General features: G+C 40.4%; 1 protein-coding gene across 3 annotated transcripts in view; it reads left to right on the top strand.

The window, feature by feature from the left end:
• The window catches only part of RGS5 (regulator of G protein signaling 5), a 48,785-nt gene that overhangs the window by 24,277 nt on the left and 9,772 nt on the right, over nt 1–14,736 (top strand). For all 3 annotated transcript variants that reach the window (XM_027612427.1, XM_027612426.1, XM_027612425.2), the window contains exons 2-3: nt 868–978; nt 7,681–7,742. In XM_027612427.1, coding sequence (XP_027468228.1) covers nt 868–978; nt 7,681–7,742 — 173 coding nt within the window. The remainder of the gene's footprint in view (nt 1–867; nt 979–7,680; nt 7,743–14,736) is intronic.

Raw genomic sequence — 14,736 nt, 5'->3', positions numbered from 1 at the left:
ATAATGGATAACTTAGATGGTTAGTTTTGAAATGAGGTATGAAAACAGTTGCATCCTTTGGTAGAGGAAGATGCAGAATTCTACTCACTAAATGTTGAGGGTAGAAAGCAGTGACATAATGCTGCTATCATTGGTCCGTTGGCAATGAATACTCATCTCCTGAAGGCTTACTGCATAGGATACCCCGGTAGCCATTATGGAACAATAGGTAAGCAGTTGGGAAAAAAAATCAAATCCATCTATTCCATTATAGGGAATACATCTTCAGGCAGAATACTTTAATTTTATAGCTAGAGATAGCTGAAGAAAACATCTAGATTAACTCTGTCACTTTATAGATGAGGGAACTGAGGCCTAGTGGTAAAACATGATGACTTTTTTTCGAATAGTCTACATCTAATTAATGGCAGATCTGGGACCAAAGCTCACAGAAGACAGGTAGGCAACACAGTGAGTAGCTCACCTGTGAACACTGGAGTCAGACGGTGTGGGCTCCAGTCCCATCTCCACCACAGACTTGCTGGGTTGTCTTAAGTAAGTTATTTAAACACTCTGACTTTCAGGGTCTTCATCTGTAAAGTGGGAATAGTACTACAGTATCTGTCATATATAAAGTGAAAGAATACATGCAAAACAGTAATTAAGATGAAATGAGATAATGCATATTAACCAGGGACATAAGAAGAGCTTGATAAATGTTCATTATTAGAACTCATGTGTCCCCATTTCTACATTAGTATGCTTCCTGCCCCAACAGTAAAAATAGAGTTTTGTTCATTTTTGTTTCTTTAACACAGAAAGAAGTCTGTGTTTCAGATCCGTATGCTCATATGGTGTTCCCATCCTGCCTTACATCTTTTCTTTCAGGGCCAAGGAGATTAAGATCAAGTTGGGAATTCTCCTCCAGAAGCCAGACTCAGCAGTCGACCTTGTCATTCCATACAATGAGAAGCCGGAGAAACCAGCCAAGACCCAGAAGTGAGTCATGAGTATGGATTCCACTCTTTTTCTTCCAGAGGATGGCTATTTCTGAAGTGTATGGTACCATCCCTCATCTGGAGAGCTCTCCACTCTCGATTACTCATTGAAGATCATAAGATCCCTCAGAGACTTGGTTTGTAAATGAGCATTTTTTACTCTCCTATGTCTGGAACATAATATGGGATACCGTCAGGTTACTTAAAAAATAAAGAGAAGGCCCTGCCTTGGGACCTCATCTGAGAGACAGACCATACCTCATAAAATGGCACCAGCCTCCTCCTCAATTATTTACCACACAAAGTATGACAAAAAATACCTATTCACCTGCTGCCTAGGTGTCAGGAAACTGCTCCTGACCCGGTTACTTAAGATCACTGGATGCTCACCTGCTAAGGAAGGAGCCAAGGCTGCTTCCTCAGCAGGAGGATAGAAATGGAAACATTTCCCTCAGGAAGATGCTAAGACCAAGGCAGACAATTTAAGCCTAATTTAGCTTCTTCTCCAAAATGTGATTCCTTCAGGGTCCAATAGAGGAACAGAAGACTGTTCCTTGACAGAGGAATGAATTCTTGCCCGACCAACTCTATTTAATGTATATGAAGCATTTTTAACCCCAATCCATAAATTAGTATTCCTGACTGGACTTCCGTAGTTCTCTCTCCCTTCTCCCCTACCTTCGCACACGTATTTCCATCAATTTAGGCATGGAGCAAAACTGTAATTCTACAGAGTCAAGCTGTTCCAGCAGGGAGTGCACCTCCCCGTTTGCACAGACTCTGCTGTGACTTGGTAACACTCCCCACAGCTCCCACACAGCTTCTCACTGTTGCCCCAGCTACGTGGCCAGTCCTTGCCCACCCCCCCAGACACCCTCCATCTTCCCCTTCAAGCATTTTCTTGGGCATGAAAATCAAGAAAGGAGAGTGGGAAGAAGAAAAGCCAAATGTACTGGAATTCCTTCATTCTGCTATCTGAAAGCTTCGAGGAGATGACAGAAGGGCGGTAAAAACACAGGAATCCCTTTTAACCTCCGTTTCTTTTTTAAATTTGACATCTGTATAAACTGGCCAATCTTCTCTTGGTCCAAATGACCTTCAGCTTAATATAGCTGGATTGGTTGGGAGATAAAAAGACGGATTCTTCTTTTTAAATCTTTTTCCATCAACCTAAGTGGATAGTTCAATTCTCCTCTTATTACTTCAAAGTGATTCCCCAACTGGAAGTGGGGCATAATTGAGTTTGGTGCATTTAGAAAAAAGAAGCTAATTCAGTGGGGAGAGGCAGGCAACAGGCACTGGTGGGGAATAAGAACCACATTTCATAGCAGTAACAGATCAAAAAAATCTATTTTGAAGTAAACAATGTGGTGGTTATGGATCTGTAGGAATTCACTTTAAAAAATAGGGTACTACATTTCCTCCTTTGATTCTCTGCTTTAATGTTCCACACAGACACTTGAGCGATTTGGCTTAAAGGGATTCGGACAGAAGCAGTTTGGAAGGAAAGCTGAGGTTGATATTTATTGGATGATTTTCTTCTCTTGCCTTCTATCTCCTTTCTTCTTCCAAGAGTTAGTTTGAATTGTTTTGGAAAAAAAAAATCCTTCATATCCGTAGAGAACGTGTTTCTCTACTGCATTTGTCAGTGACCACTACAAGCCTTTCCCACCCTCTTCCAAGCCCCTAAACCCGTTCCATCTCCTCGGGTTTAGCAAATGTCCACGTCTTTTAACTAACAGGAAAAGACTGTGTTCTGTATGAGCTCAATCAATCTCTCTTCTCCCCACTTAAAATTTCTCTGTATTTTTGTACCCATGTTCTTCTCTCAGAGAAGAAAATAAACCTTCTCCAGACTGAAGGTATTTTTAACCCTCTCATCCCTTAAAAAAAAAGCAATTCCTTTTTTAAAAAGCATTTTGTGAGGCACCTGGGTGGCTCAGTCAGTTATGATTCCGACTCTTATTTTCGGCTCAGGTCATGATCTCAGGGTCAGGAGATCAAGCCCCATGTCAGGCTCTGTGTCAGGCTCTGTTGCTGGGCATGGAACCTGCCTAAGATTCTCTCCCTCCCTCTCCCTCCACCCCTCCAGTCCCCCTCTCAAAAAAAGCATTTTCTATTTTTTAAATGGTTTTATTTTTCTCATTAGAAAAACAGAAGTCAAAAAAAAAAAAAAAAAAAAAAAAACAGAAAAGAGTTGCCTATATCCCTACCACCCATAGCCAGGATCTGTTACCATCTTAGTATTCTTAATTGCTCTTCTCCCTCTGAGCCCATGTTCCACTCTGAAAAAAACTCTCTCGGCTCCGCCCTCCTACTCCTCTCCCTTTCTCTTGCTTTCATCAGGGAGTTCTAGACATAGAACGTGTCAATCAAGAAGAGACTGTAAAACAACCAAAGCATCTATTTGGGGTCTTAGAGATGGCAATCTAGGAGACACAGAGTCGACCAAAATAAAAAATGGGTTCCCAATAGCCAGCGTGAAGTGCAGGCTTATAAAGGCAAAACCCACAAGGTTACATAACATGCTTTGGAAGAATTCTGATTGATGCAGGCAGACTTCTAACTGTCTAATGCACGGTTGGCTGCTCAGCTGACAGGTATTACATTATCTCTATCTCAGTCCGGAGCAGAAGGATTGCTCCAGGAAGTGGTCCAGGTGTTACTGGCAAGAGTCAGTTTGGAGATGGGCCCCGCTTCCTCAACATCTGCTCAACTCTATTCTGAGTGACTCTCAGTGATGTTTGCTTGTTTTTGAATCTTCTTTCACAAAAGCTGCTGCTTCCAGGATCTTCTCTTCACTCTTGCTTATCCGGTTTAGACCTTACTACCCATACGACCCTCTCTAAAGCCTCACTTTGACCCATTGCCAGAGTTTGTCGGCTCAACGGTTGGCCTCCTGAAAACTATCTTCCTTCACTTCTAACCCTGCCTTCTCCTCTCTCTCTCAGGATTCCCACTTTTGCCTACCCTCTCCATGTGTGAGCATTCCCCAAGGCTGTGCTCTAGGTCCTCATAATGAGTAATAAACAAATCAGCACACCACATAAATTTAGTTTGCAAAAACTGTTACCATGGCTTGTCATAGAATCAGTTGAGAAATGCTTAGGAGCTGATATAGATAGTTTAGTTTATATAGTTTAGTTCTTATAGTCTATTTTATATCCTAGAGGTTCCTTTGCCCCCTGCCTATGCCACTAATTTTTAACCACATTTTGTTGGTGGTGTTTTAACTTTTTAACTCTAGAATGACCTCCACACATAAGCAGAACCCAGCCATACACAGGGAGAACAGTTACCAAGCGTTCCCACACCCGTACTCTCACCGGGTGAACAGCTGAGCGAGCCTGACTGCCGGGATTACAGTTGTATGTACAATGTTTGGCCCACACAGAGACAATGAAAAGTGGCAGGTTTTTTTATCTGCATCCCCATCCTCGGCGCCCAGGTCACTGTTGGCCATGGGGTAAGGGCTTAACAAATGTCCATGAATGGACTTGAGCGGAGTCATGACCATATTGCCCTGTGGGAAAGGAAGGGAGAGCAGAGCGGGCACATAAGTACCAATAAATAACTGGGATTTCATTTTCCTTGTCAAGAAGAAAAGCATGTGAAAACATTACCAGAAGTGTTTAAACGTGTGCCAGGGACTGTGTAGATTTAAAAACAAAAACAAAACAAAACAAAACAAGGAAAGGAAACCACTGGTGTTTCGAGAGGTTAAAATACTTTCTCATGGTTACAGTTTAGGAAGTGTCAGAGTTGCCAACAGTTGGAGTAATGGTTCATGGGGCTAACATATTCGAAATGGAAGTTTCAGGTCATTTATGGTTTTCATCAACCAGACTAACTATGGGCACACGGAATCATCATGAGTGTTTGCATTTGACGCATGCTTATTGCAGTACAGATTAGTGCTGCAGGGGGTGCGCCATCGGACAGGTGGAAGGAGAGAAATTCTCCATGACCGACAAACTCTACCTTTAGGCAGTGAGCTCATTGTTGCCATGTAAGAGATTCGACAAGTACATTGGTAAGAGTATAGTAAAGAGAGAGAACACGTCCAGTCAAGATGGTCACTTCCTGGACCAGCTGGCATTTACACCGGGCATTATAAAACACACAGTTAATCATCTCTATAAATGTTTATTTTGTCTTTCACGTGAACTGGCTTCCTCCCCTTCTCCCCACACCCACACAGAGAGTCCGTGCCCACTCTCTGTGGTCAGCGATGACCTTGCAAACCAGGGCACTTATTGGCCATTTAGATCTGCATCTATCTTGTTTCCAAAGAAGTCAGACTTAATGAGGGCTGGCAAATTCTGAGAATCAGGACAGGATGAACCTCTGCTACCTCCTAGGCTGGTAATCGGAACACTGGGCTTTGTGCTGTGGGGCATGCGTCCTGCTCAACTGTGTCCTTGAATCAATTTGGACTAATTTAACCCCCAGGCGGACTCTGCACATGTCCTTTTCAGGAATTTAATCTTGGCTGTGATGTACTGCTGCTATTGATCATTAGTCTGGTTCTAACAAGACCATTTGGGACAAATCGGGTCTGGTAGAATGCTTAAGTTGGGTGCAACTGCTTATGTCATTTCTTCTTCCTGTGCTCCTCTATACCAACCAGAAGAAAAGAGGGGGAAAGAAGGTGATTTCATTTTATGAGAATATTTATAAAATCAGAAAGAGATTTGGTGAGTGAGCCAGGCCTTCCCCTTGCTCTGTTTCTTTTGTCCAATTATTTAATGTCTTACTGTTTCTGTCAACAATCGATAGAGCCTTGGTGCGTGTCTATTATATGCAGAACACTGAACCTGCTGTAGTGAAGAAATTAAGATGTGTAAGCCCTGAATGCTAAAAATGTAGATATGAAATAATATATACATAGGAAGAGTTCTCAGTATGAGGTAATAAAGAAGAGCCAAAAGGAGTTACGACCTCTAGAAAACAAGTCCTTTTCTGGTTAGACATAAAATGAGGCAGAAAAATATAAGGACATACTTGCAATCCCTTCCTCATGTCATTTCTCATTCCTGTGCTCCTTTATACTAACCAGAAGAAAATGGGGGGAGTGAAGGTTGTTCACTTATTAAAAATAAATTTCCGAGGAATTGGTGTGGAGCACTTGATCAATGACACCTGTGTTTCCAGCCAAGAAAACAGAAACTATGTGAGATTTTTTTCACCATGTTTAGTCTTCAAATAGTAAAAACATAAAGCTTTATGAAAAGCCAAATAATTAAGACTCCAAATCTGTACATATTCTGCAATGAAGAACATGGAAGTGAAGGCAATATTCATAGCACTTAAGCCAAAAAAAAATCGACTGCCATTTTGGACTCCTTACATAAAATAAAAGACAGCACAGTGAAAAGTGAAATCAGCAATTGTCTTACCAACCCCAGCTGCTAACCTGAATGCTTAAAGCCCCAATATATTATTTAAACACACACACACACACACACAGAAGCAGGAACGTTCCTGGACTGTCTGAAGAGAAGATAAAAAAAAAAAAGTGAAGAGCTAAGGAAGTTCCAATTTAGGAAAAACACCTTCATTGGCCTTAATATTCTAATACATGCCTTGTTAGTCTCTTTTGATTTGACAAGGAAGAACTCATATCACAATGCAAGAGTTAGAGCAGGGGAGCCCCAGGAGAGCACAATCAGCCATTTTTCCCAGACAACAGCAGCCTGCCTTGACACAATCCTGCTGTGAGAGAAGAATTGGTGGTTATAACGAGATAACAGCAGGGTTTATGTATATATAAATGTTAAAACAAAGACAACCTAAGGGTAATTATGTGTTGGCTATTACCTTCTCCTTTTGAGTCAGCATCTAGAGCATTTATGTACAACATTCTCATTCATGATGTATAACCACTTTTCTTCTCAGAAAGAGAAAACCTTTTAAAAATCAGTATCCTATCCTAACTGGGCAGGAAAAATGCACCCAGATTTTTAAAAATGTAGATGTACCATGATCACATTTCCACCATGAGGCAGCATCTCACATTCCATCTTCCACCAGCCTTAATGATGGCAATAGGATGTGGAATCAAATGCCCTTTGCTGATTAAATTGGGCAGCTAAAGGGGAGCACTGGTGAGACAGAGAACATGAGTTCAATCCCTATAATGGGGCAACTGGATTTCACTTAGTTACATTTGGGAAAAAAGATCACAATTGGAGATACTGTCATGAGATATACAAGAATGTCAAGACACAGCTTCATGACAAATAGACTTTACTTCTAAAAAGAGAGAGACACAAACAGATTGTTCAAAAGGAGATGAAAATACACAATATTGAGGCGACTGCGTGGTTCAGTTTGGTTAGGTGTCTGCCTTTGGCTCAGTTCACAATCCCAGTGTCCTGGGATCGAGCCCCACAGGGAGCCTGTTTCTCCCTCTCCCTCTGACTTTCCCCTCCACTCGTGCTCTTGCTCTCTTGCTCTCTCTCTCAAATAAATAAATAAATCTTAAAAAAAAGAAAATAAACAATATTGGTGTGTGAAAGCAAATCCAGCACACCAAACCTGATTGTCAGAAAGAAAATAAGTCAAACTCCCTTGTCCTGAGGATGGGTCATTGGGTATATCATTTCTAAGAAAAGCAGGTCCAAGACATTGTCAGTGAATGTGGTTAATCCCCTTCTCATGGCTGTTGCCTTTTTTTTTTTTTCCTGAATTCTTGATTTAGACCCACCCTGGATGAGGCCCTGCAGTGGCGTGACTCCTTGGACAAGCTCCTGCAGAACAACTGTAAGTTGGAATTGTCTTTTGTAAAAGGTCAGGGGAGGGAGAGAGGCAAAAAATCACCTTTGTATTACCTGTGTCCTTCTTCTCCAATTTTGACATTTCTTCAGTTTTTCAAAGTGATCTCAACAAGGGAAGAATGCCAAGGGGGGGGTGGTTATCCAGCTCACAAAAAGAGGAAGGTCTACTACACTGGAAGAGAATGTGAAAATAAACTGTCCTGAGGACTCAGGATTGCACATTGTTTTCCCATCTGTCCTACTTACTCATGTGGCTTGACCTGGGTGCTTCTTAATGTTTTCATCAGTAAAAGAGAGATATTGCCTTTTCCAGCTTAGCCTCCTAATGGCTTGACAAGGATTGGCTAGAGCCATGTGCAGATCACTGGATTAGGAAGCACAGTGGGGTAGTATGTCCCAGTCCAAGCTGCTATTAACTGTTTTTGTGGCCCGACATGGGTTGTTCTCTCCCCCAGCCTTGGTTTCCTCTTCTGGTGCTTGACTTTATATCTTTATTCAAGACACAACAAAAGTGCCAGAAAGAACCCATTTCCAAGCTAATACCAATACACCTGAGCACTACTTACCTGTCCCCTAATGCAAATCCTTACCGATTCCCAAGGCCTACAGTTTCAAGTTCAAGTTTCCAATGTTTAAGATGCTCCACAATAACTAGATGGTTGGTCTGCAGTCACACTGAAGCATTCTCCCCTCCCTTGGGAATTTCTGCATGCAATCCCTTTGGTTGGAATACTTTGTATTCATATCTCTATCTGTTGAAATTCTTCCTCTCCTATAAAAGTGAATCTAAATACTAAATGCCTAGTCTTCCTTGGCCATCCAGAATGATCTCCCTCTGAGCTTCCAGAGCCTTTGTCTGCACAACTTTTCTCCTGCTTAATACTTGCTACCATGTACTTTTTCATAGGTGTCTTCCTCCTATGATAGATTATAAACTCAGTGACTCAATCTTTTGATCTGAATAATATCCCAATAAGAAGTACACAATATAGGGAGAATAAATTTGTCGAATAGTTCATTTTAAGAATATGATTCAATTTAAGATACTCAACCCACATTTTTCCATCTTCACCCCAAGAATGGCATATGAAACTTTGTTAGATACTTTGCAAAAATAAGGATTTAAAAAATATTTATCACAGGAGAATCATGATCAGTAGGCCCAGAGTAGATAACAAAGAACATATGTTGAATTGCATATGAAAGTTTTTTTATTTGTCTTGTTTTTGGTAGGGAAGCTTCTGTTTAGAATCATTATTTTATATTTGGAGGCAGAACAGCCAAACCTCGACTTCATAACTTTCTTAATCTTATCTACTTTTGATTCTCTTTTTATTGTTTGTGCTAAACAAAATACCCTGCCCTGACACATGCAAGGTGTTCAGTAAATGTTTGTTGACTTAATGTGTGAATGAATGAATTCATTCATTCATTTGCTGGACCCAGAAATCCCATGAGCTCAACCAAGAGAAAAAAATATATGTTTATCAATTGACTTATTTCTTGTCTTACACAATGGTTTTGGGGCCAATTGCAACCTGACAGATGGTATATTGATACATTATGAATCCTAAGTCTCCTGGGTATAGGTATATCTTGCTATGGTCAAGAAATCCTGAGAATTAGCAGAATTATTTTCATGTTTGCAAAACCGCTAAGGAGAAGGATATATATTTGTGTGCCCATATACAATCCTTTTCAGTCACACTAATCCTTTGGGCCACATGTTTATATGTTTCAGGCTTGTAGAAGACAGGGAGCTATTGGTATAAGAAAGATAGGGGTAGAAGTTAAGTCAGAGGCAGTTAGTGTTAACACCTTAGCATTTGTTGAGGGACTGAAGTCTTTCAGGTTGCAAATAAATGATTACCATGACCTTAAGGCCTGAGACTCTCACAGTAATGTTTTCTACTTCTCAGTGTGGAAAATATATATTCACGTGTGTGTTTGTGTAAATATCTGTATGTAATATTCACATTTCACTTAATCATATATATTTAAAAATTACATATGCATAGATATGTGTGTTATATAGTATGTATCTGTGTATATGTGTGTGTCCATAAAATCTTTTCATTAAAGATTTATTTATTTATTTTAGAGACTGAGAGAGTGTCCATATAATCTTAAGTTCTACATAATTTTCCTACTAAGTAATTAACATTTTTAAGACTTGGGCAATTGATTTCCCCGAGTGATAAGTGGAAAAGAATTTGATAATCATTCAGGTCAAAATTCTTCCTTTGAAAGGGTATCTCTATATTCAAACTAGCTCAAGTGAAAAAGAGGGGTTCTGGTATGAATAGAGAAATCTCACGGAAACAAAAGAGAGCCACACCCTAAGAGAGGGGATGCCATTAGTGAATAAGATAGCCTCTTTCTCTCCAAGTCTAGTCCTCTGCTCTTACTATCTCTCTGTCTCTCTCTTCCTCTTTATTTTCCCACTTCCCTCTCTGCCTCTGCTTCTCTCTATGACTCCCTCTCTTGTTCTGTGTCTCTCTCTTACCACGTTGTCTTTGCTCTCTGCTTCTCTCTGTCTAGCTATCCCTAGAGAGGGACTAATGGAATGATTGTCACGCCCACATAATTCTACCCCGGCACCATCAACCTTCAGAAACAACGTTTGACTTATTCTCCCAAACACCAGCTATTGTGCCTCATGAATAAATTTAAGCCAAACTTCAGCAACTTGGTTCTCATGAGATGTTTTTATTTGACTCTGCTAAAACTAATGGTCTATAATCAGAAATCTCTAACATTAGCTATGATTGATGCAAAATAGGTAACAAAGAAAGATACATTTGAGAAGTCTATGCATTTGAAACACCACAATCTCTTCTTCATGTTTGATTGGATAAACGAAGTCACTTAACCTTGAGGAGTGGCAACTTAGTTAATTTATAAGGAATATTTGTAGGATATTGACTCACAATTGATAGATTTCCCAAATATTCCTTAAATCCACATTTTTCTTGAGTGGAAATGAAATCAATTGGTACCTAACCTCTTAAAAATAGGACAATTAAGGGGCTACTCAATCTTTTCTTTTCCAGCTAACAAGATTTCTCTTATCTTTCCTCATTTAAAAAATCATTTTTAATCCTCCAGTGTATTTGACTCTGTTTTGAAAGTACGTCAATTTCTTACATTTTGTGTTCAATTCTGTAGGTGAGGCCATCTGTTTTCATTAGGTCCATGGGACAAATAACCAGTTTGTTGTTCATTAAATATAAAAACTGATCGCACATGTGAGCTTAAATAAGACAGTGACATTAAATTTCTCCACGTGACTGTCTTTAAGGGCAGAAGAGGAATGAAACACAATCTAATAGCAGCAAAGATTTTATGTGAATTCTTTTTTTCCCAGGAGCTCCAAAAGGTCAGAATATTTCCTGAGATACCCTTGAGATTTGAACTCTTCCATGGAGGATGGAAGAGCCTGGATCTAGCCTTCTCTCTCTCTCTTTTTTTCCTATCTTTGCATTCGCCTTCTGCTTCTCACTCTTTGGTTTCCAATATTCTCCCTTCTCTTTTCTGGCTCATCTTTGTTCCTCATCTTCCTGGCAGCCACAAATTTCTTTAAAGCAATAATGATAATAATATAAACAAGAGTTTCTGTGTATTATTCACCATGTACCAGGCACTGTCCAAAGCACTTTGCATGTATTGGTTTATTTAATGAGTATAATAATTTTAGGACGTGGGTACAATAACAATTTCCATTTTTCAGAAAAGCAAACAGAGGTTAGGTAACTTGCTTAGGAAACAAAACATTAGAGTGGTAGCAGAAAATTTATTTTTCTTCTAAGTTTGTGTTCTTTGGTTCTGTGACTTGGAAGCAAATGCTTCCCTTAATGGGCCTTATTTAGTTCATCACGGATCTATTAAATGTTAAGCACAGGGGTACCTGGGTGGCTCAGTTGGTTAAACGTCCGACTCTTGATTTCAGTTCAGGTCATGATCTCAGGGTCATGAGCCCCACATTGGGCTCCACGCTGAGCGTGGAGCCTGTTTGAAATTCTGTCTCTCTCTCTCCCTCTCCCCCTCCCATTGCCCCCCTCTACCCACTCATACTCACTCTCTTTCTCTCTTAAAAAAAAAAAACATTAGGACAGATTTAGACTAGGAGGTGGGATATGAAAGAGAGGCAAAAGTAAATGAAACTCAAACCTTGAACTCAAAGAATTCACAGCCTCTTGGAGAAGACCAGCATGTAAGCAAGAGTTGTAACAAAAGAACAAAGTGAGCTCTTCCCTCATGATAATAAAAATCTTCAAGAGCAAGTGGAGGGTAGTATACCTCCCATATGAGGCAACATTTGAGTTGGGTTTTAGATGGTGATAAAGATTAATTTTAAATTAGGCATGAAGAGTAACGATGAAAGCCAGTACTTACTGAGTGAGCTATCATGTTCAATACCATACAAGAGCTTTACATGAATTACTGAATCCTTACAACAACCTTATCAGGTGGGTTCCATGATTATATCCATTCAACGAATGAAGCAACAGAGGTTCAGAAAGGGTGAGAAACTTGCCCGAGTTACTGTAGTTATGTGTTGTGCCAAGATCCACCCCAGGCAGCCTTGACTCCAGAGCCCATGCTCTGAACCAGTAAGTTATGTCCATTCATTAAATTTTACTATCTTTCCTCTAGGAGAAGGGATTTATTCTAATCCCGTTTTCAATATTTTTATTATACCAAACTGACCTGGCTTTGTCTAACACTTTTTTTATTTTCATAGGAAAATATAGCTGGCTTCATTTTGTTCTTTGGTAGGACTGCTACGCTATTTTGCTTGGATGTCAAAAGTGACACCATTCATTAGAGCCAGCTCTGGGACTATAATTTGGGCCACAACCCAGACTACTGCCACAAGACCAGAGGTCAGGTGGGCTTCCTCTGCTGCCTCGGTAGTATACACCTGGAGAGATGTGTTGACAAGTATCCTGAGGCTCTGCCGAGGCTCTGCCCAGGTTCAGCAGGGAAGAATGAGGGGATTTATAGGGATGTGTGCTGGGGGCTCAACTGGGGAGTGGAGTGGGATGGCAGTGGTGTGGGCCAGAGAAGATGTGTGTGTTCTTTGCAGAATAAAGACCTTCCTCCTGGAGTCGATTTGGCTGTGACCCAAGAGCACTTCCTCAGGGGTTATGGGAATTGAACAGCGAGTATTGGGGAATGGACCAATAGAAACTCAGAGGCTAAGGAGGAGAAGGTATCTGGAGAGTGACTTGTGAGTCCTACTAAGGGGCCATCCAGCGAATTCTCAAAAGCCAGTTGAGAGAGAGAATAGCTTTAAGCATCTCCTAGACCAATAGAGTATAAAGCCATTATATGAGTCTCCGTTCAAAATGTGTGCACTGATAAAAAATCTTGAAATAATATTGTGGAATTCAACGAGAGTGATAAAGCCAGTACCCAGGAAATGGACTTACTTCACTGTAAAGTTATTTTCCAAGCTCCCCCCCCCCCGCCCCCACCCACCCCAGATGCCTGGTAAATGTTAACATTGTTCTGGAGTCCTGGCATGTGTCCTCAGGTCATAAATAACAATGCTTGGGAGGACTGGGATTTTATCTGTACCTTTAGATGTGGAATGGGTGATTCAGAGTGACTGATGGGTTGTGGGGACGTGGGCCAGATGAGAGTAAATTGGCCACAGACTTATTCTGTGAAGTTATAGTTTCCTCCATGGTTTTGTGTGGATTCTCATAAGCCTTCATTCCTGCTGTTATTTTCAGGCAGCAAAAAGTGCCTGGGCATCTTTCCATTGCCACAGAGACAATCTGACTCCTTTTGTTTAAGACACTGAAAACTTTGACCATGACAGAGATCTAGGCCTTCTTTTAGCATATATATTGACTCCCGTGTCACTAAATTGTAACAAATGGTGCTAGAAATATAGTAAAATCCTTAGTTAAAAAAAAAAAAATATATATATATATATATATGGGCAGGGAGAGAGGGAAAACACACCTGATTTTATCCAGGCACATGTTATCAAACAGTTTTATAGTAATTCTGCTAGCTAGGTTTCTAGAGCAAATTGTTTATCATGCCTACCATTGCCCCCAGATGTATTTTTAGATGTTAATCAATAAAAAAAAATTTTTTTAGGTGAAGTACAAAAAGAGGGGATTAAAATGCAAAGTGTTTTGTTGGCAGCCAGAAATTGCTGGTGATCTAACCCAAGTTAATTATCACCTACCCATTCTGTTTCTTTAGAATTGAATGTGGTTGCAGGGGACTGTGAGGGGCAAGCAGACAATAAAAATGTATTGAAGGTAAACCGAAAAAAAAAAAAAAAAAGACAACCCTAGATGCTGTATGTGCACCATATGAAATCCATGCGTCCGGTGAGGATGAATGAATGGAAGCTGAGAGTCTTTTAAAAGCAGTACAGAGAAATAGTTGAGGGAAAGGCCAGTTGACTGAAATGAGGTCAAAGGAAATGAATTCAGTTCATGTATGTATTCCCCAAAGAGAATGAATGGCAAACAAGTGCTTCCTGATGGGGATCAAGTTAGAGCGACCCTGGACCCTGATGTACTTACTGGTGACAGTCATCCTGGTTCTGCCCCGGGAGGCAAAGTGACATGGAGAGCGGACCAGTGGTTGTAACAGTCTGCAAAACTGGAATTCTTCTCCCCTCCCTTCAGAAATCTACTTTCCTTAGATAGTAAGTGGACATGGGCTCTCTCAACAGATAGGCATTTGTTGGACTTTGGGCTTAAAAAACATATATACCTAGTTTTAAAAACAAGGAGAACATTGAACATACAGAGTGATTTTTCCTTTATTCCTGTCCAGTGCCTTCCTAGATCTTTACCTTGCCCTTCTACTCATCTCTCACTGTGGAGATTAAGAAAGACAAAGAAACGCAGGGATCAGACCCAAGAACCCCTAATACACATATTTCTGTATAGACTTATGTATAATATATATTACATGTATGTAAACATATTTTAAAGTAAGCTGAA

Source organism: Zalophus californianus, chromosome 10, assembly GCF_009762305.2.
Source record: "Zalophus californianus isolate mZalCal1 chromosome 10, mZalCal1.pri.v2, whole genome shotgun sequence".
Taxonomy (NCBI): domain Eukaryota; kingdom Metazoa; phylum Chordata; class Mammalia; order Carnivora; family Otariidae; genus Zalophus; species Zalophus californianus.
This window is presented reverse-complemented; position numbering and strand designations above follow the sequence as displayed.